Source organism: Perna viridis, chromosome 5 (assembly GCF_037379345.1).
Source record: "Perna viridis isolate PV_CMFRI_1.1 ecotype Kerala chromosome 5, ASM3737934v1, whole genome shotgun sequence".
NCBI lineage: Eukaryota > Metazoa > Mollusca > Bivalvia > Mytilida > Mytilidae > Perna > Perna viridis.
This window is the reverse complement of record NC_142449.1, coordinates 2,887,864-2,914,136: the sequence shown is the minus strand read 5'-3', so window position 1 is coordinate 2,914,136 and position 26,273 is coordinate 2,887,864. Positions and strand designations below refer to the sequence as shown.

The 26,273-nt window shown below is 33.3% G+C and overlaps 1 protein-coding gene across 1 annotated transcript in view; it reads left to right on the top strand.

Annotated features, from left to right (window-relative positions):
* LOC148615612 (uncharacterized) overlaps positions 1–26,273 on the top strand; it is a 74,470-nt gene that overhangs the window by 36,526 nt on the left and 11,671 nt on the right. The window contains exon 3 of the mRNA XM_088582023.1: positions 10,146–10,220. Coding sequence (XP_088438149.1) covers positions 10,146–10,220 — 75 coding nt within the window. The remainder of the gene's footprint in view (positions 1–10,145; positions 10,221–26,273) is intronic.

Here is a 26,273-nt window from a genome sequence, read left to right as displayed (position 1 = left end):
CAAAAGTAAATGAGCAACTCGCACTCCAGTAAAAACTGGAAATGTAAGGACTAACTGACAGTGTATCAACTAAGTCATGGGCCTTTATCTGAATAATGAGGGGAAACAGCCAGTGTTTTATAGTTAAAGTTGTAATGAGAAGATTACAGTTTGGTCTGCAATGTCCAAACAATAGCATATTATGTGACTTAGTTGTATTACACATAAGTTTAGTGTATGTTACAAGTAAAAAGACCAGGATGTTGATGTTTAATTACTGTATCCTCTCTAACATGAATTGTGAATTACTTGTACATTTCTGTATGGATGTGAGAAATTGGTTAGGTCAGCAGATCACCTTTTACAAACAGTTTGAAGATCAAAACGATTTCAAGTATGCACCAGTTTGTTTGTCAATTTTGTTGTTGCTATGTAAAACCTTCAGATTTAAGTTGTTATCGAGTTGGGGGTGGTAGGTGTTCCCAAGATTAAAAAACTAATCAAATATTATACCTGTGCTGGCATTCATAGCAATTGAAAACATTTTGTTTGAATAGGAGAATTCTCTTATTTTAGACCCTTCTACAATTAACTCCCACTATTTTAGAAGCCAGCTCAGCTTTCATTGTTAATGAGGTATTCTAGACAATGTTTGGTCTACATGTATCTTGTTTCAATATCCTGAGTAAATAGCAAAATGAAATAAATTTGGAAACATTTAAGGTCATGGTATTATAGAAGTACTTTGCTCTGGAACATTTGTTTTTCATCAAAAAGGGTATAAAAATAAACCCACTAGCATGCTTGCCTGGGTAAAAATACTAGGTATGATCTAAGGACAAAACACCAATGGATTTGTGCTCAAGTAGGCGATCCATATAATTATTCATTTGCAATCAAAACAAACTACCATATAGCAGGTGATTTTCATGGGCTGCTAATTTTGGCATATTTTTCAGCCTATTTTAAAACCAAAAAAAATATTAAGTCTCAGCTTAAGTATATAGTGCACCTCTAAGCATTAGTAATACTAGAATCTGCAACATCCTTCATATTAATTTTTGCCTCAAACTTTAACAAAGGCCAAAACATCCAGCCTTATTAACTGGTGTGTTCTTTACACATGCCTATGTCATTTTGATAAGGTAACAGTCATTTTTTTCAGATGATTTTCATACAGTATGAAGTATTACTATTATTTTTGTTCTAGCTAAAGGATATGCAGACAGTGATATTATGTGCCTTAAGCTACCTCCGAAATAAGGTTTTTTCCCCTGATCAAAGTTTCCCAATATGTCAAAAAATGGGTAAAAAAAATCCAAATAAGATAAACTGTTTCCTAATTGGTAGTCAAAGGGTAGAATATGATGTTGCTGTTCAAAATTTCACTGATCAATTGTTTATTTCTTTACATCCTGTATAAAAATTTATCATTTTTACTACAAATTCAAGGTTTTTGTATGATTATTCAAAATAACAATGCATTTTTATCCAATGAAAAAAGATGAGGTAGTTTTGAAAAAAGCCAACAATGTCACTGGCAGATTGTAAAATGTCACCTTGTGGTTTTTTCTATGTATGTATATCAGATCAAAGACAGCTCCCCCAATGTGTTTACATCCCATTTATTAACCCTAGTCAATGTCTGTCAGACTTCATTAGAATCATTTTTGTAGAAGTAGAATCATTCATCAGCATTGTGGTATGGTATCATCTTAGGAATTAGTTGGTTCATAGTTACTTACTCAATCTATGTTTAATGAGATCTGTAGCATTCAATACAACTTTTTATGCTTCAACTATTTATTCTCCTACAATATATTGTTTTGGTATGTTGTCATGTGTTTTCAGGTTTTACCATCAATTTTTTTGGTAGCTTTGGAATATGTTGTTTTTTATTACTGCCCTTACAATGAGCAGGTCATTGAGTAAGTTCCTGACACTGCTTGGACATTCTCCCATTTTGATATTTTCAGCTGTAGTATTTAATGAAAGTAAAAACTTGGCCCTGATATGAAATCTTTACAACATTCTTACCAAGATAATATTGTGACATGTCACATTCATAAATCATACTATATTTTATGATATTTCATATTTGCATCAATGATTTTCAAATGATATGCCTATTACGTCAGACCCCATTGTACTTTTAAAGGAAGGAGGATTAAATTCAATTAAGTGTTAGTGTATAAATAGTGTGATTTACATAAAATTGTAGTAGACAGAGGCTTTGTAGGAGAGCTTTTGTGGGTGTCGAAAAGCTCACAGTGTACTTATAACCAATTTTTAACGATTTGAATTAATGTAATCACCTTTGGTTTTGCTCAGCAAAGTGCTGATTTAAACAAATTTTATGGTGTGTTAATAGAAATAAATGAAGCCAACAAGTATTTACTATTGGTCTACCCATGTCTATTGAAAGGTATTTGGTTTGATATCTATCTCTTTGTTTGTAACCATTCTGCACTTTAGAGTCTAACAAAGGGACTACTATGTAAAGTGGAATTTAAGACCTGGGTTTACCTAAGGCAATGGGTACAAATATTTTATAAGATTTTTGTCCTTTTCTGCCAAAAAAGGTTACTTAAGTTTTTCACCAAGTGGAAGATAACATACATCTTAAGTAGATTATAAAATGATTTTTGTCAGGCCAATAAGTGCTATAAAATTAATTTTTCATCCTGACCTAGGTTTTTTTGTTCAGAAATGAAATGTTTGACAAAAACTGCTTTAGGTGATACACACATATTTCTGTATATTCAGGCACGGATCCAAGGAATGGCGTACTGGGCATACGCCCCCCCCCCCCCCCCTAAATAGGTAAGAAAAAAATTTTCACCACAAGTTTCACCCCATAATGTTTTTTGCCTTGCTTTGCACGGCATTTAATTCAATTTACACCCCCCTAAACTCAAATGCTGAGGGTCACCTAGCTCTTGTTTTCAGACATATTCATTAATTTTTATGCACAATACTATTGATATTTTGTAATTAGAAACCCCATACTGATCAGTGTTATCAGCTTGGTTGCTATTTTCATTGATGAGCATTCATTCAGGGCTAAATTTAACCAGAATTTTATATATTTAGTGATTGATGTGATGCTGATAATGATATATGAACCATCCATCAAAAATTCAATTCATGTAAGTGCAGATGGAATCTGATCAAATTACTGTGGTTACTGACTAAATACATCTGGTATACTATACATTGATACTGTCCTCACAGGGACAATTCAAGTTTGAAATATTACACAAATTGAGCTTTTATTAGTGTCATTGAAATATGAATGTCATTTAATGATTTCCAACTTTTTGATGATAGTACACTTATTATGCATGCATCTTAATTTTTAATAGCAAAAAATAAGAAGCCTAAAAAAATTAAAAATGGAGTGTTGTTTGGATGTTGTCCTTTACTATCTCCTTGCATTTCTTATAGATATTAATTAAAACATTATGAATCAGAGATTACCCTGCTTTCTCTTACAGCTGTATCATAGACTTCTGTTCCTAATCAACAGCATTTTTATCATCAAGTTTATTTTTGGTAACTACAACTTCTACTACTAGACACATGTGTGGGTAAATTTCTGTCCTAAATACAACTGGCATGAATCACTAACATCAAGTCATGTTTTATCTATGTATATGAATCACGAGTTAAAAACACAAAAGGACAACCAGCTGATCAATATAAAGTCAACAGGAATGTTGTGAATGTCGTGGTGTATCGTTAGTACATTGTATAACCCTCAGTAGTTAGTATATTGTACAACCCTCAGTCGCTTACAATATGTTTACTATGCAGAATGTAAACATGTGATTTCTGATAGGGGCGGGCAAAACTGAAAGTGCAGCAAATTTTCTAATTTGCATGTTGACATTTCCCAGATACAGGGTGTAACTGTATTTTCATAGGATTTACATTTTTATGTGGACAGAGTAAGTTTTATAAGTTTTCAATTTTCAACATAACTACACTTAACCAGGAAGAAGATTAGGAGATTATGGATTAAAATGTTGTCATTAAATGTAAGTTGTTTTCTCATTAAGTAAAATATATCCTACAATACAATATATGTGGTGTCTGATATAGTTTTAACAACAAGGTTAAAGAGTAGACTCAAAGGTCTTTTTTTTACTGTAAAATGATTGGGTGATGTATAGATTTATATGATGCGGTGTACCTATTTACGTCTACAGTAACTGAAATATTTTACCATGGTTTTCATATATTGTATTGCGTTGTGTTGAAAATGGTTTATTTTTTTATTTCTAAAATATAACACACCAAAAAGTAACTTGGCATATTTTTCTGAATATTTAAAGGAAGAAAATCAGCTTGTATAAAATAAAAGTATACCTACCCCACTTCAGTGACAGCTTAATGGTTACCTTCCTACCTGCCTAGTCCGTGTTACATCCTGAGCTACAGACTAGCCTTTTCCACACTTCTATATCCTTAGCCTTTCTACCTGCCTAGTCCCTGTTACAGTTACATCCTGAGTTGCAGGACTAGCCATTTCCACACTTCTATATCCTTAGCCTTTCTACCTGCCTAGTCCCTGTTACAGTTACATCCTGAGTTGCAGGACTAGCCATTTCCACACTTCTATATCCTTAGCCATCCTATCTGCCTATTCCCTGTTACATCTTGAGCTGCAGGATTAGCCTTTTCCACTCTTCTCTATCCTTAGCTTGCATCCTGAGCTACAGTACTAGGTTTTTTCACTCTTCTCTATCCTTAGCTTTCTTTTCCATCTTGCTTCAGGTCATTCCAATAGCTTTCATTTCTGTCTCAACAGTTCACTTTCAGGTGGTCTTTTGGCAACCCTGTTTTGTTTACCTTCTGGAGTCCATCTGAGAGACACTCAGGTGATGTTGAGAGTCTTGTTGCCTCAGAGCAGGTCCAATCCAATGTCAGTGGTATTCCTAAAGTATGGTATGCATCAGCATGTCTGACGATTTTTGTTTTTTTTTAAATTGAGGATTTTTGCATGCTAGGATATCCTCCTGATCTTTCTCAGTCTTTTGGTATGAACGTTAAAGAGTTTGCTAATGATTTTCTCAGTCATCCTCCAGTATTTGGCTCCATACAACAGCACTGATAGGACACAATTATTGTACAGTCTGATCTTGGTGTTCCTACTTCTGCTAATTTTTCTACTATACATTTGAAAAGTTGAAGGCATTATAGAAATCATAGAGTATTTATTGTTATGACTTTCTGACCCTGTCAAAGTAATAAAGTGCAAAAGGTGACTTTAATAGTGGCTTTACAAAAAAGGTCATGAACTTTACTCTTTGCTTTTATTGTAAAGATTCCAGTAATGCAGAAGTTCAAAACAACAAGGTTTCTCTTTCGTATTAATCTTAATTGGTGGTCTCAGGGAAGTGTGATTGCCTTGAGTGCAGGAGGTTCTGGGTTCTATCCCTGGCCGAGCCACGATATAGACTTTAAAATTGGTATTCACTGCTCCTCGGCCAAACATGCAATATTTTAGGGGATAGAGTAACGACTGGTTGGGGCAGAGTCAGAATAATGTGTCTTAGTGGGGTGGCATGTCTGTCTTTAAGCTGTTACTTTGTGTGCAAGTACAATAAAAATCAAGTTGAGCATGCCAGACTAGCACAAGGCAGGGTCTGTTTGATTGGTAAATTATACTCATCCTGAAATGCATGAAATATCTTCTATAGGTGGTTAAATAATAATCAATCAATCTTTCTTATTATACTTTGGATTATATTTGGAGATGACAAGTCCCTCACTGCTCAGCAGCGTCAATAAAAGAAGACCCTTCCTTTCCTTATGCTTTTAGAAATAAGAGATCAGATAGGCGATATCACTCACTCAGTGGCATAATAAATGCAACCATCCCTCTCTCTCTGCTTTTAGAAATAGGGGATTAGATAACCGATATCACTCAGCAGATTGACAAATGCAACCCTCCCCTTCTCTATGCTTTTAGAAATAAGGGATCAGATGGCCAATATCACTCACTCTGTAGCATGACAAATGCAACCCTCTCCTTCTCTATACTTTTAGAAATAATGAGATGGCCAATGTCACTCACTATATAGCTTGACAAATGCAACTCTCCCCTTCTTTATGCTTTTAGAAATAATCAAATGGCCAATATCACTCACTCTGCAGCACGACAATTGCAACCCTCCCCTTCTCTATGCTTTTAGAAATAAGGGATCAGATGGCCAATATCACTCACTCAGCAGCATATCAAATGCAACCCTCCCCTTCTCTATGCTTTTAGATATTAAGAAATAATCAGATGGCAGATATCACTCTGCAGCATGACAAATGTAACCCTCCCCTTCTCTGCTTTTAGAAATAAGGGATCAGAAAGCGTATATCACTCACTCAGCAGCTTAACCAACGGGACCCTACCCTTCTTTATGCTTATAGAAATAAGGGATCAGATAGAAGATATCACTGTCAGCAGCATGAAAATTGGGCTTGTCCCCTTCTCCATGCATTTAGAAATAAGGGATCAGAAAGCCATTATCAGTCATTCAACAGCATGACAAAAAAGACCATCCCCTTCTCTATGCTTTTAGAATTATGGGATCAGATAGCTGATATCACTCACTCAGCAGCATGACATAAGAAACCCTCCCCTTATCTTCGTTTTAAAATAAGTTAACTAGAATTGAACGGGATACCAGTGATTATTAGTGAATAACACTGCCCATTTGTGTTGAAATATACCAGAAATAATAAACCATAATGGAAGCAGGAGGTTAAGCACACCATAAAAAACCTGGTTTAACCTGTACCTAGTCAGGACCATTGTAGTGGTTTCCAACTTTCCAGTTTTTATCCTGATATTGTACTTTCTTTTGATTATTCCTTTTGTCTACTGCCTAGATTTTATCATATTGACTAATTGGTAGTTTGTATTTGACAGGTATTATATGATTATGTTGTTTTACATTACTGACCTCCACTGTTGTAAGTGTTGGTACAACCTTGTCAGTTTGACAAAAAGTGCTGATGTAGCAGAACTAACATATTTGACATTCTGTTGTCATGTGACAGGTTTGTCATTGTATAGTGGTTTTATTGTCATGTCACTGGAATTTAGGACAGGTTTGTTACAGTGTTTATTTTATCCATTTGGGAATGAATAGCTTACACTTAGGTCTCTGTGTCATTTGTGAAGATGTTGCCTCCGTAATTCAGATTCTGTCATACAGTGTGATATCATACAGAGTGATACATTTTCCATGTTCACTGTTTCAGGAAAATTAGTGAGTGCTACATAGTGCTGTAAAGTTTATTAAAGGGGGATGGTATGTGCTTGTAGTTATTGCTTTATCCTGCTTTAGTTTATATGAGTGCTTTAAAAGCATTAGAAAAAAGAACTAATGGTACAAAGATGCAAATACAATATAAAATATTCCAGCAAAAAACTTCAGACTGGTACATTAATTGACGGAAATTGAGCTTGTCTTCTCAAGCATGGCTAATTAACAAGGAATAAATATTCACGATTAATGTCAGTTTCAGGAAGTCTAACTTGTAAACACTTGATGCTATGAGCTTTTGCTTCTCAAAATGAGGAAACAGTCTATCAACAAGACTTTAATTGGGGACATTTCATGTCATTTTGGAAAAATTGTTTCAAATGTCTAGGCTTTCTTGTCAAGAGCTGCAAATCACGAAAGACTGTATGGTAGGTAGTTTGACTGTCCATTGTGTAATGCCTCTTACATGAATATAGACAGTACCTTAGGTTTTACACAAGGTCCTTTTACCAGAATATAGGCTTCACTCTAGAATCAATCAATGGACTGCTATCACCTAGTCTTTATCTCTCATCTAATCATTTTCAAGGTTACATGAGAAATTATGATTTTTTTACAAGATTTTGTATGGGATGGTTTGTTTCACTTTGTTAATGTTATTATAACCACACAAAGAAAGTTGAAGTTGGTATATCAGAATCATTTTGTCCATCAAACCATTCCTCTCAAATTTTTCCATTGATTTCGTACTACTAGGTCTGGTAAGTTGAAATAATTTTCTTTTACCAGTATTTTAAAGAAATGTATTCATACCATATGTTCCTATTCCTATAGTAAGTTGCTAAATTGGCAGGTACTAGTCATACTTAAGGTTTAACATGATGTAAGCAGAGGTTAGGTGGGGGATGGTAATCACTTAATGAGCTAACTCAGGGTGTATGGCATTAATTCATGTAAAATGATAGTTTTACACTATTAGTAACAGTATACCAAGGTAAAATCTTCTGATGTTGACAGTATACCAAGGTAAAATCTTATGTCATTGGATGAAGCAGGGGGATGATTAGTTTCTAATTTTAGAGTTAATTTAAAACAGCTGATAAGATTTAAATACCAAACATATTATTTCTTTTATAACAGGCACCATTGCATCAATTACAAATTCACCTTTGACCCTGCTTCATTGACATGTTAATCATTTTCCATCTGTAGTAAGATTTAACATTGTGATGCTGGCTTGGTTTTCACACATCCATGATGTTGGCTTATGTGCAGGGACTAAAGTTTTATCAAGAAATGTTTGACAATTCTAATTCAAGTTTTTTTGAGAGATCAAAAGAATGTGAATTATAAAGTCAAGGTCAGTCTAAGCTTTGTTACCAGTTTTTGTTGCTTGGGAAAACTTGTACACCTGGCTATGATATTCAAGATTTTGTTTAAGTAGCTCGTTATTTTTTTATGATTAAGTAGATGATCATGCAAATAACTGAAATGAATTATACCACCTTTTTTGAATTTATTGGAAGAGTTGTAATAGAAATTACAGCCTCTACAGGTGTGTGTTATGATTTAAGTAATATTTTTCTTGGTGTAGTACTTATGAACGTATAGAAGTTTAATGTTTACCAAAATATTTATTATACATAAATTCATATTGGAATCTCATTGTCTGTCTGTCTGTATATTTCATCACAATTAGAATGGATTCAAACGATCAATTTCTACTTCTCATTGAGATGTTAATGATATGATTATCATATATGTTCATTATTTATTTAATATGTGTGTTTACACTTATAATATTTTATTGTTGTTTTTAATCTGGCCAAGGATTTGTTCACACCCTTTGTGTACTATGTTAACTAGTATTTTGTATTTTGTCTATACATAATTATTGTTTGTAATTCATATGCTTCCATGGACTCTTTAATTGGAAATGAACCTTCTTCTCAGTATAGCTGGGGCATTCATTTTGGGTGCCGTCCAATATCAACTTTCAATATACAGAAGGATAAAGAAATTTTTCGTCACAAAAATCTCAGTCTTTACAATGGATGGATTGATTTCAAAATTTGTATGTTCTTTTAGGTTATTTATGGGGCATATGTCGTCAGCATGATTTTGGGTGCTGTCTGATATCAACTTCCTGCATGAGTGGGGGTATACCTAGCACATCATGTATGCCTATCCAAAAAAACTTCCTACAAGTGTTGCACAAATTTATTTTCATCTTCTGTGTGGTCATTTGATTTTAAATTACTCTGTTAAATATACTTGGAGCTGTGGCTGGATAGGCCTGGGAGCTTTAGCAGGTGTGACTCTTTGTTTCCTTAGGCCTTGAAGTTTGTGTGATGATGGATCATCAGTTTTTTAGGGTTTAAGAGATGGTGTGATAAGGGACCCTTACTTGTCTTGAGCCTGGGAACATGAGTGGCAAAGAACCAGTAGCTTTCAATTCAATACTAAGTTTATGAACCTAAGATAAAAGAAATCAGGTTCCTCTTACTTAGAACTGACTTTCTGTGAAATGTGTGTGACTTGGTCAAGGACCCTACTGTGTTGAAGTAATGTTTACTGTGTTACAAAGGCTATAAAAATAGAACATTATCTAAATCAAAAGTGTATGTAAAAGAGGTCATTAGGAAATAATTTTATCAGGAAACAAATAGTGTTGATATCAAGCGGCTTTAGAAGGTCACATGATAAATTTCTACTATGAATTGTTCTACTAAGACAATTTCTGGTTCATTTCATGACAGTTATACCACTAAAGAGGTGTCGTGCCATTTGTAATGGTGAAGTTGGTCAACTTTTTGATTGGAGCTCTACCAAATGAAAGAACTATACAGTTAGAGCTATGTGTTACAATATGAACTTTTATTTGTATGTTTTTAGATGAAAACAGTTGTGATACACACTGCAATGATTTGGTGTTGCCAAAGCCAAAAGAAGAAATAGATCATCTTAAATGTAAGTATTTCAGCCATAGAATATTTTTTTCATTTTATGATGGTGTTTTACTACTGTTGGCATCTATCTATAAACTTAGCAACATGTAATGTCTGTCATATAAATTTGCATAACCTTAAACAAGGGAGCCCTTACCGTGAGATATTGGATATCAGTATGATTTGTATTGGTCAGAACTTTACATTCCAGAATGACACCTTTTACTCATTGATGTAATATCATTGTTTTATGTTTAGGTTTTTGCTTTTAAAAGTTTTTAAAAAAATGTCATTAGTTTATACCAGACAGGCTCCTTGGACGTCAGGTATCTTGATTATGTTTTATGATGCCAAACTGATATAGGTTTAAAATTGCTTTGGTTAGGTTATTTTGTTGAAGGGAAATATATTTATTGTAACTATTTGTGAAATGTTTACTCTTCATGACATGATCTCTATACAAATAGGTCCTAAATAAAATGACCTTAGGTGACAAATTTTTGTGATAATATTAGCAATTATCTGAGGACATGGTAAGTATAGTTAATTTAAAGAGATAAATCTCTCCTCCGTCATAAATTATCATGATTTTATGAATGAAAGTAAGTAAGAAAATGTCCACCCCTTCACAGATCCATGTCCATTGTAACAACATGAAGAATGTGTATTGGGGTTTTACCTGTACTTCATGACTGTCAGTTTGACACTGTGTACTTATTGACCTGAGGAATTATCAACTTGTACAGTTCAAGTTTGTATAAGATTCTCCACTAAGACATGAGTAACCTGGAGATTGGTACAAGAAATATACCTTTTTAGGATAATCTTCCGATTTTGGAATGTGTTTACCACACAGGGTGTTTGTGTAAACAATGACATGACCTAAATCTTAACTTAACAGATGGCTAAATAGAGGGAAAATGCTCTTCATTTCTGGGATATTTTGGGATCTGTCAGCTTGGAAAATTGAACATTGCATATTAATTTTACAGGTAGGTGAATATTTTAACCATTTCATACCCACTGTAATACATAGTCTTTGTTCTGTGTATCTAATTTAGGTTTAATAGTTTGAAAAGGTTAAAAAAAATTCATAAGTCATTATAAATAATTTAATGTATTGGGAAAAGATTTTGGGCTTCTTTTTAAAAGAACAAAAACCATGAATCAGCATAAACAGTTAAGGAGCATGAAGTAAAGAGCAAATGTCTGGAGATTTGTTGGATTTTATGTATTTGATGTATTTGATGTAAGATGAAATAGTTTTGTTGAAAGAAAAGCCAATAATGGGTACTTGTGTAGGAACCTTTTAGTGATTACAATAAGTAAAGGTTACATGTCTTCTCTCCCTTAAAATAAACATTATTTGTCTTCCATCCATTAGAATAAAGGTTTTTTGTCTTCTCTCCTCAGATTACCTTGAATATACTTGTTATACATCTTCTCTCCTGATTACCATAAATAAAGGTTTGATGTCTTCCCTCCTGATTACCAAAAATAAAAGTTACAGGTCTTCTTTTCTGATAACCATAAATGAAGGTTTGATGTCTTCTCTCTTGATTACCATAAATAAAGGTTACATGTCTTCTCTCCTGAGATGTTCACTGTGTTAGTAATCCAGAATGAGAATGGATTAGATTCTTTCTGTTGAATTTCAATTGATAGTTTGTTTCAAAGTTTGAACACAATCTTTTATTGATTTCTTTTACATTCCTTATGTTTTATCCTTAGTAAAAATTACAGAATGATTTGTTTATTGTTCCTCTCTGACAGATGGTGATAGTAGGTGTCCAGGGGTCCTTTACATCTTGTGTGTGTACCTTTTTTGAAACTACTTGTACTTTTTTTATGACCAAAAATTTTACTATGAGGTGCCATCTATACCACCATTTTGATGAAATAAATTTTGTATGGGTGTTAGAATGAAACTTGATGTATCAGATACAGATGTTCATGAAGGAATTTAATTACTGTCAGAAGACTCCAAAGGGAGATAATCCAAATTCAGTGTTTTACATGGTAAAGCTTCATAAACTGCTCAAAGGATTTTGGTATATTTTATAGGAAGGTCAAATATTACATGCAGATGTTCATGAAGGAATATAATTACTATTGGATGGTGCCAAAAGGGGGTAGTAAAACAATCTTTTTAAATTTACTTCCATTTGAAGCAGGGGGTATTATCTTCCAGAGCTTGCCCACAGTATTTCTAGTTAGTAACATAAAGAACTTAAGGATACACTGTCTGACATTAATTACCTGTTTGTGAGGGCATAGACCCTAAAATTACACTGTCTGACCTAAGTTACCTGTTACTGAGGGCATAGACCCTAAAGGTACACTGTCTGACATTAGTTACCTGTTACTGAGGGCTAGTTAGTCTTATGCATAGACCCTAAAGATGCACTGTCTGACATGAATTACCTGTTACTGAGGGCTAGTTAGTCTTATGCATAGACTCTAAAGATACACTGTCTGACATTAGTTACCTATCACTAAGGGCAAGTTAGTCTTATGCATAAACCCTAAAGATACACTGTCCGATATTAGTTACCTGTCACTAAGGGCTAGTTAGCCTTATGCATAGACCCTAAAGATACACTGTCTGACATAAGTTACCTGTTACTGAGGGCTGCTTAGTCTTATGCATAGACCCTAAAGATACACTGTCTGACATTAGTTACCTGTTACTAAGGGCTAGTTAGTACCAGATATAGACCCTAAAGATACACTGTCTGACATTAGTTACCTTTTACTAAGGACTAGTTAGTACCTGGTATAGACCCTAAAGATACACTGTCTGACGTTAGTTACCTGTTACTAGTGGCTACATAAAGTTTATACCATGCAAAGCCCCTAAGGATACACTGGCTTACATTAGTAACCTGCAAATAAGGGCTAATTAGTACCAGGTATAGACCCTAAGAATACACTGCCTAACATTAGTAATCTCTAACTAAGGGTTAGTTTGTAACAGTATAATTCCTAAGGATACAATGTCTGACATAAGTTACCTGTTACTTAGGGCTATATGAAGTTTATACCATGCAAAGACCCCAATGATACACTGTCTGACAGTAACATGCAAGACATTACTGAGTGAACATTAGTACAGTATTAACAATGCCAGAGGATTCAAGCTTAGAAATCACCTGTTAATGTTATTAAAACTTTATACGACCTCAAATTTTGGCCTCTTTTTTGCTCTTAGACACTTGGTTTTCCTGCGAAATTTGAACATTAAATGGATGATCTATATTAAATTTTATAACAAGGTTCCAAGCTACAAAAGTAGGGTAGGTATTGATTTTGGGTGTTACGGCCCCAACTGTTAGAATTACAAATCAAAAAGAGTCTACAACAAACATTTCATAGAATTTAACTATGCAATTCCACTAAAAGAATAGGAATGTCTGTTATAGTGTTCCACAATATTCTATACCACTAAAGTCAGACTGGGATTGATTTTATGGGTAAAGATTTGAACCTTTTTGGAATTTGTAGCCCAAAAGGGGCCTTAAACAAGCATTCTCCTTATGCCCTAACAATTCCTTGAGTAAAAGTGAATGAATCTCATACAAATTTTACTACAAGGTGCCATACTTAAATGGAAGGTTGGTATTGCTTTGAAGTTTTAACTGGAATCAATCAACAATGAAGGCCAAAAAGTGACCACTTTGATTCTGGTCATATTTCAATCATGTGTCAAATATCTAATCATAATCAAAATTCAAAGCCTATCAAGTTTGGTGTGTCTATATTTGCCCCAACTGTTCAGGGTTCAACCTCTCTGTCTATCTGCCCTGTGCAAAGCATTTTATTTTCCCAATAATAATCTTTTATTTTGTGAAGGAAAGTTATTAATTGATTGAGAAATATAAGAAAATTCTTTCATGTCCTTGGCTGAAAATTAGATTTTACATGGCAAAGTGACAAGAATTTGAGTTAAAATTTCAATACAACTGTTTAATTAGAACCCCACTGACTTGATCTGCTAGGTGTGTATTTAACTGGGTTTCATTCTATTTAGTTTATTTAAGGACTTTAATATTTACTTTTATCCTTAATTTGCCTACAGTGGGAAACACACAGCTTGTACCTCTATCATTCCAATTTTCTCATTCCCATGGATTTAGACTCCCACCCATTTTTATACCCTCACAAAAATGTTGCTGTTGCATAATAGCATGGTGGCTTTATGTTTAAATTCCACGCCCCTGCCACCACCCCCCCCCCCCCATGATTCAGCTGTTATTTCAAGCTGTAATGCCCTGCAAAGCAGTTGTTTTTCTTTTTATTAGTTTTTAATCACAATAAAGTTAAATTTGGCTAGACAGTTTTGATAAGACAATGGCATCTTTTACCCATATTAATTTTTCATAGCCCCTGACAAAATTGGTTAGTTGTTATGTAGGTTTGTGAACACTTTTACCAAAGAGGAATTGAAGTTTGGAACTGCTGTAAAACACTGTATTTTGTAATACTTGCCCACAAACTAAGGAAGTTATTTGGTCTATGTTCATACATTCATGCAGCAGTCCATCAGCTTGAAAGGGGTATCTTTAAACTATTTTTATGAAGATTGAGATATTATCGTGTAACTTGGAACATATGCATATCACTTAATTCATTTACTATGCACATAAGAATGATGACAGTACTATGTATCTGTATATTTCATTTCAAAGTTTCCAACATATTTTTAAAAAAAATTTTTTCATTACAGTTCTATAGTATTTCAACTGTCTAGCCATTTTAATTAGTTTTTGCAGCAAATGTCTAAAAACCATGCAATTACTGCATGCTTGATTTACCAGTTCAGAGTAATTGCATTAAAAATAGATAAACCATTAGTAAAGAAATGTAAATTTTATTTTCAAACTGGTAGTAAAAATCAATGAAACAGCCTGAAGACAAAGGCAAAATATTACCAGTTTTTGATTTGATTATAGCAAATTTACTACTAAAATTGTTGATAACCCAGTTGTAGAATGCAGTTTAATTTGATTTGTCTATATGGTTGCATTATTGGCAGTGAACAATGTATATTTTTGTCAATAGCTTGTCAGAGGTTATGTGTCAAGTCTTCTGTGAGTTTTTCATCTGGTAATGCAACCATGGACCATACCTTTCAGTTCTGATAATTTTTGTTTTGTTTAAGATAAATGGTGTATATTAATTCATATTATGCATCTACTGGTTAGGACCTAGTTATATTTTAATATCTCTCAGAAATCATTGTTATACCCCACCATTTAGTCAATAGGGCCTTTTCTGTCTTTCTTTGTTATTCCCACCATTTAGTCACTAGGGCCTTTTCTGTCTTTGTTATACCCACTATTTAGTCACAGGGCCTTTTCTGTCTTTCTTTGTTATATCCACCATTTAGTCACTAGGGCCTTTTCTGTCTGTCAGTTTCCTTTTCCTTCATATTTTTCCAAATAAACACTTCCAGATATTTATTTGAAAGTTATGATTATAAACAGGTTCGAAATGTCCATGGTTTACTTCTGACATGAATTACTCAATCAAATGGTGATTTTCTGGCTTGTAAAGGTTCTGTATCTAGTACTGATCTGAATTACTCAATGGTGAAGTGCTAGCTTGTGAAGTTTCTGTGTCTTGTGCCAAGCTGAATTTCCCAATGATGTCTTAAGTAGATTGTAAAAGTCTTGTTTATAAAGCCAAGCTGAATACTCAGCTAGTGAAGTTCCTGTGTCTTGTGCCAAGCTGAATTACCCAATGGTGTTCTAAGTAGATTGTAAAGGTCTTGTTTATAAAGCCAAGCTGAATACTCAGCTACCGCAGTTCCTGTCTTGTGCCAAGCTGAATTACCCAATGGTGTTTTAAGTAGATTATAAAGGTTTTGTTTATAAAGCCAAGCTGAATACTCAGCTAGTGAAGGTCCTGTGTCATGTGCTTTTTGAATTACTCAATGGTGATTCGCTAGCTTGTAAAGGTCATGTGTCAAGGTGAATTATTTCAGTAGTTGAATTAGCTTCTAAAGGTCCTGTTTTTACAGCCTAACTGAACTTGTCAGTGGTATTATTGTCAGTAGCTTGTTAAGGTCATGTGTCTATAGCCAAGTTGAATTACTCCATGGTGTTTTTGTTAGCATGTAGATTACTCAGTGGTGCTTTTTCTTGCTGTGGAAAAGTTACTGATAGAGTGAACTGAAATAGATAGTGCATCCTTTGGTAATTTAGCCTCAAGGGTGTCAATATTGGATTAGTTTCTAAAAAAGTTAAAATGTACTATAATTTTGTAACCATTTGTCTTCATGCTAATGAATTACACTGACTTAAAATGGGTGTGATCACATGCATTACAGATGAATACATCTAAATGCACAAATAAAAGGACCATCAATCACATAAAGTTGTAGAAAATAGTTAAATTCTGTATAAACATTAAAAAGAAACCACATTGGTCCATTACAATAGGTGACTGACTCAGATAATGAATAGAGTGTCAAATTCTTTTACCTGAGATAGTGATAAGAAGCCAGTGTTACAAACATCTTAATTTCTTCTTTCAATTTACTGGTTTTCATACCAAGATGGGCGTGTGTCACTTTTAAGTGGACCACTGATTATATATCAAGTCATGACGATTTGCCCAAATGTTTAATCAAATTTTGCAGCGTCATATTTAAAAACAAACTGAAAGAAGATCAATGGAGCAAGATTATGTTGAGATAAGTAACAAAGCAGTTGAAATGTGAATCTATTCAGTCATCTATGAATACCATACTGTCTCTAGGTGTTACTTATCATAGTAGTCTTGTAGTATATTCAAGTACAAAGTTCAAAATGTTTTTAAAATTTGCGGGAAGTTTAATTTGTATGAAATTTGAAGTTGTCTAGACAGGAGTCTATTTTCTACTCTTGACTTCAAAGCTTTTATCGATGAGCATAAGTCTGTGGTACAGTGGTCTTCTTAACCTATAAATACAGGCCTACAAAGATAGTGGTATTTACGTTAACTCTAGACCCCCAGTCAGAAATTCTTTGAAATTCTAAAGGATTTCTATGAAAGTTTGTAGCCACATCCCTCTTATGCTTTTCCATTAAAAAATCAACTGACATGATAGTTATTCTAAGTCTAATTTGATTGCCTAACTGGTTGTGACCTTTCTTTGGGTATAATGTTTTGCAGGTTTGTGACCTTGTATAGAATATTCATGGGACAGACAAAAAGAGTAACAAAAATAGCCTTTCTTAACTAAACTTTACCGTATGTTTTAATGTATTTTTTTTCTTTTATTAATTTTCTTTCATTTTAAGTATTAGGCTGCACACAATAGAGATATTTTTGTTCTTTTTCCCTCATTTTCATGGTGTTTTTTTTTGTTAATAAGTATATATGTGCTTGTTTATTTTAACAGATCAAGGTATATTAAGTGCATGTTTTATGATACTTGTTCATTTTGTCTGATTTACATATGTATAGACTTAAGAAAAAAACTATAATTATTGAGCACCTACAGTGTATCAATGTGCTAGTAGACAATATGTGACTCAGCATACCAGTATATCAATACATGAGCTTGTCTCATCAATAGTTGTACTACAGAATAAGAACTCGACCCACAGATGGTTTAGAGTATTTAAAAATGTATTTTGCTCAGTCTGTTTAGGTATTAGTCACAATTGTTTTTTTCGGTTAATCTTTAAATGTATTAAATATTTGGATGATACTTTACTGTTCTGTAGATAGTATGAACAAGTTGTTTACTTGTGGTTAGTTGTTGATTATGATTACTTTTGGATAATAAGGTATATTACCTAAGAAAGGCCTGAGGCCTTAACATCAAAGACCATGTTATGATCCAAATGATGACCAATCAAAAATTGTAGAGGACACTCAGTACACACCATGAAGTACTATAATAGTACTAAAATCTTGGAAAAACCCATAAATGACAATTACAAAGAGACCAGATGAAGTGTTGTAGCTTTGCAAGGTCACTGCGTAAAGATATCGACCAACCGTATATAATGTCCATAGACAAATTGATCATGAGTAGAATGAAGCTGTATTTTTTTTGTTCCAAGTTCTGCATTTTCTGTAAAGTGATCAAGTGCTTTGAGTTACAGTGTACTATAAGAATTATATAATAGTGGCTTTCTTTTTAGATGAGTTGTTGCATGTGAAGTCTTATTTATCACTGTTTGAGATTAAATTGTGGTTAATTCATTTATTGTGTCATGTCATAAAAATGTGGTTTTTTTTTTTGGTTTTTTTTTTCAATTCATTAAATTTCTTCTGCTCACCCACTTGCATTTTTTGTTGAGGTAGGATAACTGTATGTGTTTGAATGAGTTAAGATAACTTAATTTTTGTCTTTGCACTGATTTTTCTTGTATTCTCTATAGTTCATCCATGTGTGGTTTTTAAGGTTTTATGGAGAAAAGATAGTGAAATCATGCTTTGGTAGTAGAAGCTCAATGCATGGTGACGAAAACAATCAAGATGTCTGGTTTCAAAGTTATTGAAAAGTGAGAAGTTACCTACCATAATCTGTATTCCAGTGTGTATAAGTTGTGTTCCCTTGTCTGTTAGATCATCATTAAGTAGAATCAACAGCTAAAATACCATGCTTTCATGTTGATATTGTGTTCATTGACAAATACTGTGTAAAATTTATTTTCATACCTTCGACTTGTAAAGTAGTGAGTATTTAGTGATAAGGCTGTCTGTACGTCTTTACTTCCTTCCTTCTGTTACACAGAGGGACCCATCTCTTATCTGCATCTCCTCCTAAATCACTAGATGGAATTTAATGAAGCTTTTACAGAATTTTTATTACATAATGCCATTGTGCACCTCCTATTTAAGATTTTGACCCAAATTAATTTGGAGGTCAAAAATATCAATTGGAGGTGATAGGAATGCATTGTTCACAGTTTTCCAGGTTAAGCATGAAATAAAGATAACTAGTACATCAATACCATGTGAAATTTTAAGTTTTATGACGTAAATTTCCTGATTTTAGTGTCTCCATAACTGATGAAACATTAGACTGAAAACACTGATTTAATCAGTTTTACTCTACCACCTACAACAAGTAATTCATTAGCAGTCACAAATGCCATCTTGGAATAGTAATTCCCTCAGGTTGTAAACACTAATCTATAAAAGTACCTCAGAGAATCAACTCTATAGCTAGCATTAATGTTCTGAGAACAAAGAAAACTAAAATAGTTTATCTATTGCTATTTTAGGTAAGCTTATTAAAGAAACCCAAAAATACTTCTTCCCAATTAGTGCTTTTACCTAAACTATTACCAGTATCTGGTGGTAGTGAGAAATGATGGGTGATTGTCATGCTTGGTTGTAATAGATAATCATTAATTAATCTACCATTATAATTGGCAGAGAGCTCACACTTTTGTAGGTGTTTATTATACTGCTGTAAAATGTGTAATGTCTATTTTCCATTAACTTTCACTAATTCTACTTCTGGTACATCTGCTGAAACAAACCATCTTTCACTACTTCTGGTACATCTGCTAAAACATGGTACAATCAATAGTCACTGAAATGGGCAAAAGAGAGCTGTGGATACTGTTACATGTAAAATTTATTATTTGGCTAGATAGAAGTAATCAGGAAAGAGTAACCCAGGGACAAAGACCAGACATGAAAAACAGACACGCACAACAAAGAACATAAAGTAACTAAAATCATACATACAAAGTAACAAAATCAAATGAGCAACTCGGACTCCACTAAAAACTTGGAGCAACAACAAGTTGCTCATACAAAGTCAAGTCCAGGGTAGACAAAAGAGGAAAGGAAAACTAATATGCTATCTATATAGAGAAAACTGAGATTAAAGGATCTAGCTAAATGATCTTCTTTCTTTTAGATCAGATCATATATAAAGTCAGCTTCATAAGAGTGAAGGAATAGGTCAGCAAGTAGAGGAGCACAATTGGTTCCCATTTGAATGCTGACTGTTTGTTGAAAAATGCGTCCACTACACTGGTCAAATATGTTGTCAATTAAAAATTCCAGCATTTTGTAAACATCTTCTTCTGTATATTTGGAAGATGATTTGGAATTATTTCTCACAAAGTATGAGGAATCTCTACCAAGAACTATATATTTGTATCTAGGTACCATCTTTTTTGGAAAAGCAACGATGTATAATGTTTTTTAGTTGGGATTTTAACTGAGTATGCGGAATAGAAATATACAGTGTTGAAAAATCATAGGTTTTAATGCTATTATGTTCTGATAATAGTCTTGAACTGATTGTTTTCAAAACATCTTTCAATATTTTCAGGATCCACATTGAATTAATACTACTACTGGAGTAACAAGTGTTGTAGGACTGCAAACCCTCTTTGACAGCTGTGAGTATAGAAGTTAAAAGTTTTGAAAGAGGTTTGGTGGTACATTTTGCAGATCCAGCTATGTAATGTTGTTTGTATGGATTCTTGTAAAGTTTAGGATTCCAGGACATGGAAGGTAAATCACAGTCATCGTCCTTGATAGAGAGACCAAAAGAGGATAGCAAAGATTTATGGTTTTCCACAATTTCTTCTTTCGAGAGTGTGGTAGCAGTATAGGTCTTATCACTGCTATTATTTTCTACGTCTACCTCTGATAATAAACATTGGATGTAAAACATTGTGCAGACAAAGACAATGTTTTGGGCTTTGTCTGCTGGTACGACAACATATTTGTCATGTATAATAGACAATGTTTTTGCTACATCGGTGTCTTTGAAAACTGATGTAGCATTGGCACTCATTGACCTACTTAAAACTTTCATTCATTTCAAGATTATAGACCTCACAGCCTTTAACCACTCTGACAGAGAATCAATGTCTTCTTGTTCTCGTTTTATCCATTTTATTGTATAGTCCTCCACGGTATCCATAACAACTTTAAAGTTATAATTCCAATTTATGGAGCGTGCTTCATGGTACTTTGGACCTTTAGGAGGATATTACGCAGAGATTCGTTTTCAATGATGGACAAATCTCCCGTAACGACGTGACTGGAAGGACCATATTTGAATGGAGAGTTTTTGCAAGAACAGTCAGGTGGTTTAGCTATGAAGTCCGCAATCTTGAGGTTTTGAAATAGCCTTTTGTAATTGAAAATTTTGGATGCAATGGGTGAAATATAGGAATATGAAATAATTGGTATGGATTTGTCTTTGAAATATGGGGGAATTTTGTTGGTAACATTTTTGTGATGGAGGTTGCAAGGGATACTGTTACATGTAAAATGTGTAATTTTCTCTCTTACTCTTGTCTCTTTGTATGTGCTATTTTGGCTGTTCTTTGCTTTGTGCGTCTATTTTCTCTGTCTTGTCTTTATCCTTGGAATATATATATTTTGATTTCCGCTCGAAATCTTGATTTTTTTCATTGCTCTTTGCTTTATAGCAGGGTAGCCACTTAAGATTTTGTAGTAGATTACGTTCAATAAAAATCAATGTTTAACATTAAGAGGGTGAAACGATCAGATTTAGACTGCATCAAACCCAAACAAGTCTCAGTTTAGTTTGTGTGGGTGTTTTAAGAAAATTAGGGTAGGATGAATTCATGAATTTAAATTTTAAATAATGTCGAGTAACATGGTTTCTACCTTTGGCCGAGATTCAGTAAAGTGGATTTCTTCTCTTTTCATCATTCGAATTACATGGTTTTCCACCTCCCCATACACAAATGTATTATTAATAGTGGCCATGGTTGACTGAACACAAATCCAATACACATGATAGTATGAATGGGCCATTGAATGTAGCAAGTACAGACATATATATAATGTAGGTATTTAAATAGTCAGAATATGTCACAATAGCAAGCTAAGGTCACATTCTACAGTGAAGTAAATCTCAAGGTCTTGTTGTATGAAGGTGTGATATATCATAAAGGAATTTATAGTGAACAAATCCACAAGGTACGTTCTTTCTTTGATCTCCAATCCAATGTTTAGAAATTTCATTTTGTTTTGTTTTTTTTTTTTCTTTCAAAACATTGAATGAAAAGTATTAAATTGAAATAAAATGATAATGTATTATTTATAATTATTTATTGTACTTTAAGTGTTCTTTGTGTTATTTTTCACAATATTTTCAGTCAAGTTTTGGTCAAAATTTGGTACTACTAAAAGTAGTTTTCTTTTTTAGAAAAAAAGTGTCCTGAGAAGGGTATGTCTTAAACCCACTTAAAGAACTATCATTTTGTTCTGATTGATTTTGGCAAACATACAGCATGTAGTTTTCTTATACTTACACAGAAAGGAATTTTAAACCTACAAAGAAAATGTTTAAGCAGATTTAAATGTACGACATGTCTGACCTTTTACACTACTAGGAAACACAAATAAATCACAAGTTGGTTGGTTGTTCACAGTTTCTTCTACAGAACTTATTAGCAGATAGGCCTTTAAAGTTCAACAATCCTTCCTCAAAAGGATTGAGAAAACCAAAATATAAGACCTCTTGGGTGTGAACTGGCAGTAAACTATTATTGAATGTTTGGTGGTTTATTTAACGGATTTCCTTTCCCCTAAAAGTCTGTTTTAATTATTCAAATGATAAGAATGTACTTATAGTTCCTTGATAAGTTGCATTCTCTTAGTCTGCAATATCATTTAGGTTGGTTTTTTTTTCAGATATAGAGGTGATTTTTTGAAATTTTTAACTGGAGTAATGCTTTTAGATTTCTTTCATTAAAACTGCAGCTAAACCGTTTTCTCATTGAAAGTAATGGAATCTTAAAATATTGTCAACACTAAAAATACAGACTAATCTTTTTAGAGAATGGAATGGGTTTTGTAATCCACTACATATCGGCCTTCTTGTACTTTTATCTATTTCAAAGCATATATATCTTAGTATTTGTAGGAGACAGTCAACTTTGGTCTCAGGATTAAAACAAAAATGAATGAGATAGTGTCTTCTGCTATGTTCTGGAGATCAAATATGTTAAAAATGACAATGAATTACATTGAAAAAAATCTTTAGACTTTGTAGGTTACAAAAGGTCATGGTCTTCCTAACGTCCAGAACTCACATTGAAAGAACGACCCATGTTAAGTTCAAATTCAGAACTCTTGTGACCATTATCAACAAAGATGTTTTATTCAATTTGTTTTAGTTTCTTTGACAAAAAAGCTATAGTGACATTTCTACAATCAGCTGATTTAGGTCAATCTAACAGTAAAGCATTTTATCATGTTAACCAATGAGAGGATGTAGAAGGAATATAATTAAATTAACAACCTTCTTGTGATCAAGCTTGTCAATAAAGGCAGTAATTGCAGTTTAAATCAATACATTTGTCTGATTACTGACATATAGGGGGTTTGTGGTTATTTTTAATTCTATACAAACCTTATTTGACATGGAAAGTTTCATGTTTACCAGGAAAGGAAGATGTTCAGTTTTAAGTTACAAGGGGAAATCTATGTTTTGTTGTCAAACAGAGGTTTCTCAATGAAGTTGACTTTGTAGGCTTTAAATTTGATCATCTGAGCTCGTCCTCTATACATGTAATTTCAGTGGAGTTATGAAACCCTAATAGGGTCTTAAGTAGGGAAGGTTTTGACATGGTTCGTAAGATTCTAGGAAGATATTTCCAAGGTTATGTAAACATATCTCCTTCCTTTTAAAGCTTGTGTACAATTTGACCCTACTCAAGTACCAAGTCATGACAGTGTGACATGAGAGACCTTTTAGTAAAAGTATTGATTAGGGTTGCTGAAAGTAGAACAACTATATTTGGCTGAATTTAAAGTTACTGTAATTACAAAACAGATGTCTTTACAAAAATAGCTATTTGTCCCTTTTGAAGAGTAATTACTGATAGTAATCTTCCTTGTTAAAATTTTTTTTTAATTTTATTTTTGATCAAAGTCCACAAATAACCTGATTTTGCTACAAGAAGACAGTACAAAGTATAAATGCCTTGCTTTGGTTCAGTAAGAGCAATACAATGTCTTTACAAAAGTCCTGCTTTGGTTCAGAAAGGGCAATGCAATGTGTGTACAAATGCCCTGATTCTATTAGGGGGGTCTATACAGTGTCTGTAGGAATGCCCTGACTTGGTTCACAAAGGGTAATACCATGTCTTGTCTTATTTTATCATGATGTCCATTATTTAGACAAGCTGATGTATAGTTATGTCATGTGCCAAGTAACAAGTATGTTACATATGTGCTAAGTTCTTCTTCCTGTTTCTAGGATGGTTAATAATAATATATACTATAAAATCATTGATAAACTTGGCATATACAGGTACGGGTTCATTACACTGCTTATTTCCCCAATGGTCTTCACAAAGCATGTTAAAGTTATAGGTTGATATAAGTGCACACAGACTCTAAGTCTCTTCTTGTAAAGTTATAGTTTTGATATGGTGATAAATATTATTGAAATTTCTGACTTGTGTTTCCATTAAAGGTAATCACTACTGGCATGACTGGCTAGTGATATCAGCAGTAATACTGACAGTTTGACACACAATGGTACTGGGTCATTTGGTTGTTCTCTGATGGACATTCATGTAGACATTGCCACCCACACCCTTGTAAACCTGCTATACTTAATAGTCAGGCATTGGTGATGAGAAGTGATAATATATTATACCTGTTTATTGTATATAGAATCATTTATAATCCACTTTCTCGCCTTTATTGACAAAATCTGGTACATTTATTGTTGTCAACAAGTTGTTTTGTGCCTGATTGCTTGTAATATGTAAAAATGGTGATAAATTTCCAAAAAATGCAGAGGTTTGTACTGCAGCTGGTGAATTAAATATGCTATTGGAAATTGTTAGTTTCCTAAAGTGGCAGGTTAAATGGTCATTCTGACCATTGATGGGGTTATACTTTATACAAAAAAAAGTCATACAAGGTTTGTAATTAGTGGTAAAGTTGGTGGTTTTAAAATTGTTATAGTGCTTTATATTTGACAGAGGTGGGACAAATATTTTTTCAAGTACTTCATGGCACACGGCCAATTGTGAACACTTAGACAATTTATATGTACATGTATCAAAAATAATAATCAAAGCAAAAACATTGAAATAATACATTGTGTAAGATTGCTTTTTTGTGGATATCGTCTAAAATGTTTGTACCTCTTATAATGACATGTGATAAATTGGTGGTTACAATATACATTTCTAAATCTACAATAATGTACAAAAACATCAAATGCCATGTTATGTCTTGTATGTATTTACCTGTAGAATGATGTGGCTTGAAACTGGATCAAGGTGAACATGCATTTTCCAGATGTATTTTACAATGCAGTGTAATGAGTTGTTGCTATAATTACTTTATGGAACATTTAACAAGAGAATTTATTAACTTTCCACATTTTTTGTCCTTTGATTAATAAAACTTAAATGCATTGGTTTGAAGTGATATTTTGAATGAAAAATTAACAGACAAGTATTGAAATAACCCCATTCTTGAATTATTGAATAGGTTTGGTCTGTTAGGTGTTACAAATTTAGAACCATGACAAAAAGTTGGTTAAATATTTAAAGGGCTATATATATATTGATCCGTGAAATTTTTTAATTTGTATTATGTTATTTGATACAAGCCTTTTATTTACCATTGATTTAAGCGATAATCATTCCCATTGATCTGGACCTGGCTTTGGTTCACGTAATTGACCCTCCAGTAGTAGATTTGTGTTTATTCATTGACAAAATGTCTCATATCGACCAAGGCTCAGACAATGGTGGTTTTAAAGTTTTTATTGTAGCATTTTCTGCCAAGTAATGAATTCCTTTCCCAAGAGTAGATGTACAGGTAATGAGAATTGATCTAAAATGTTGATTACTCTCTATACATGTAGGAGAGAGTTCACACAAGGCTAATGATAACCCTGTTCATACTGTCTTTGATCCAACAAAAAATATTATGAAGGATCACAGGTCTTAAGGAAAAAAACTTGTTTTACTTTTGCTTTGATATTTAAGCAATAATTTCTTTTAGATGGAAATGAATGGTATATGAACTACTTACTGTGAAAATGTATGCGTAGTTTGGAAATTTATCTCATTTATTTATACTCTAATAATGTTTA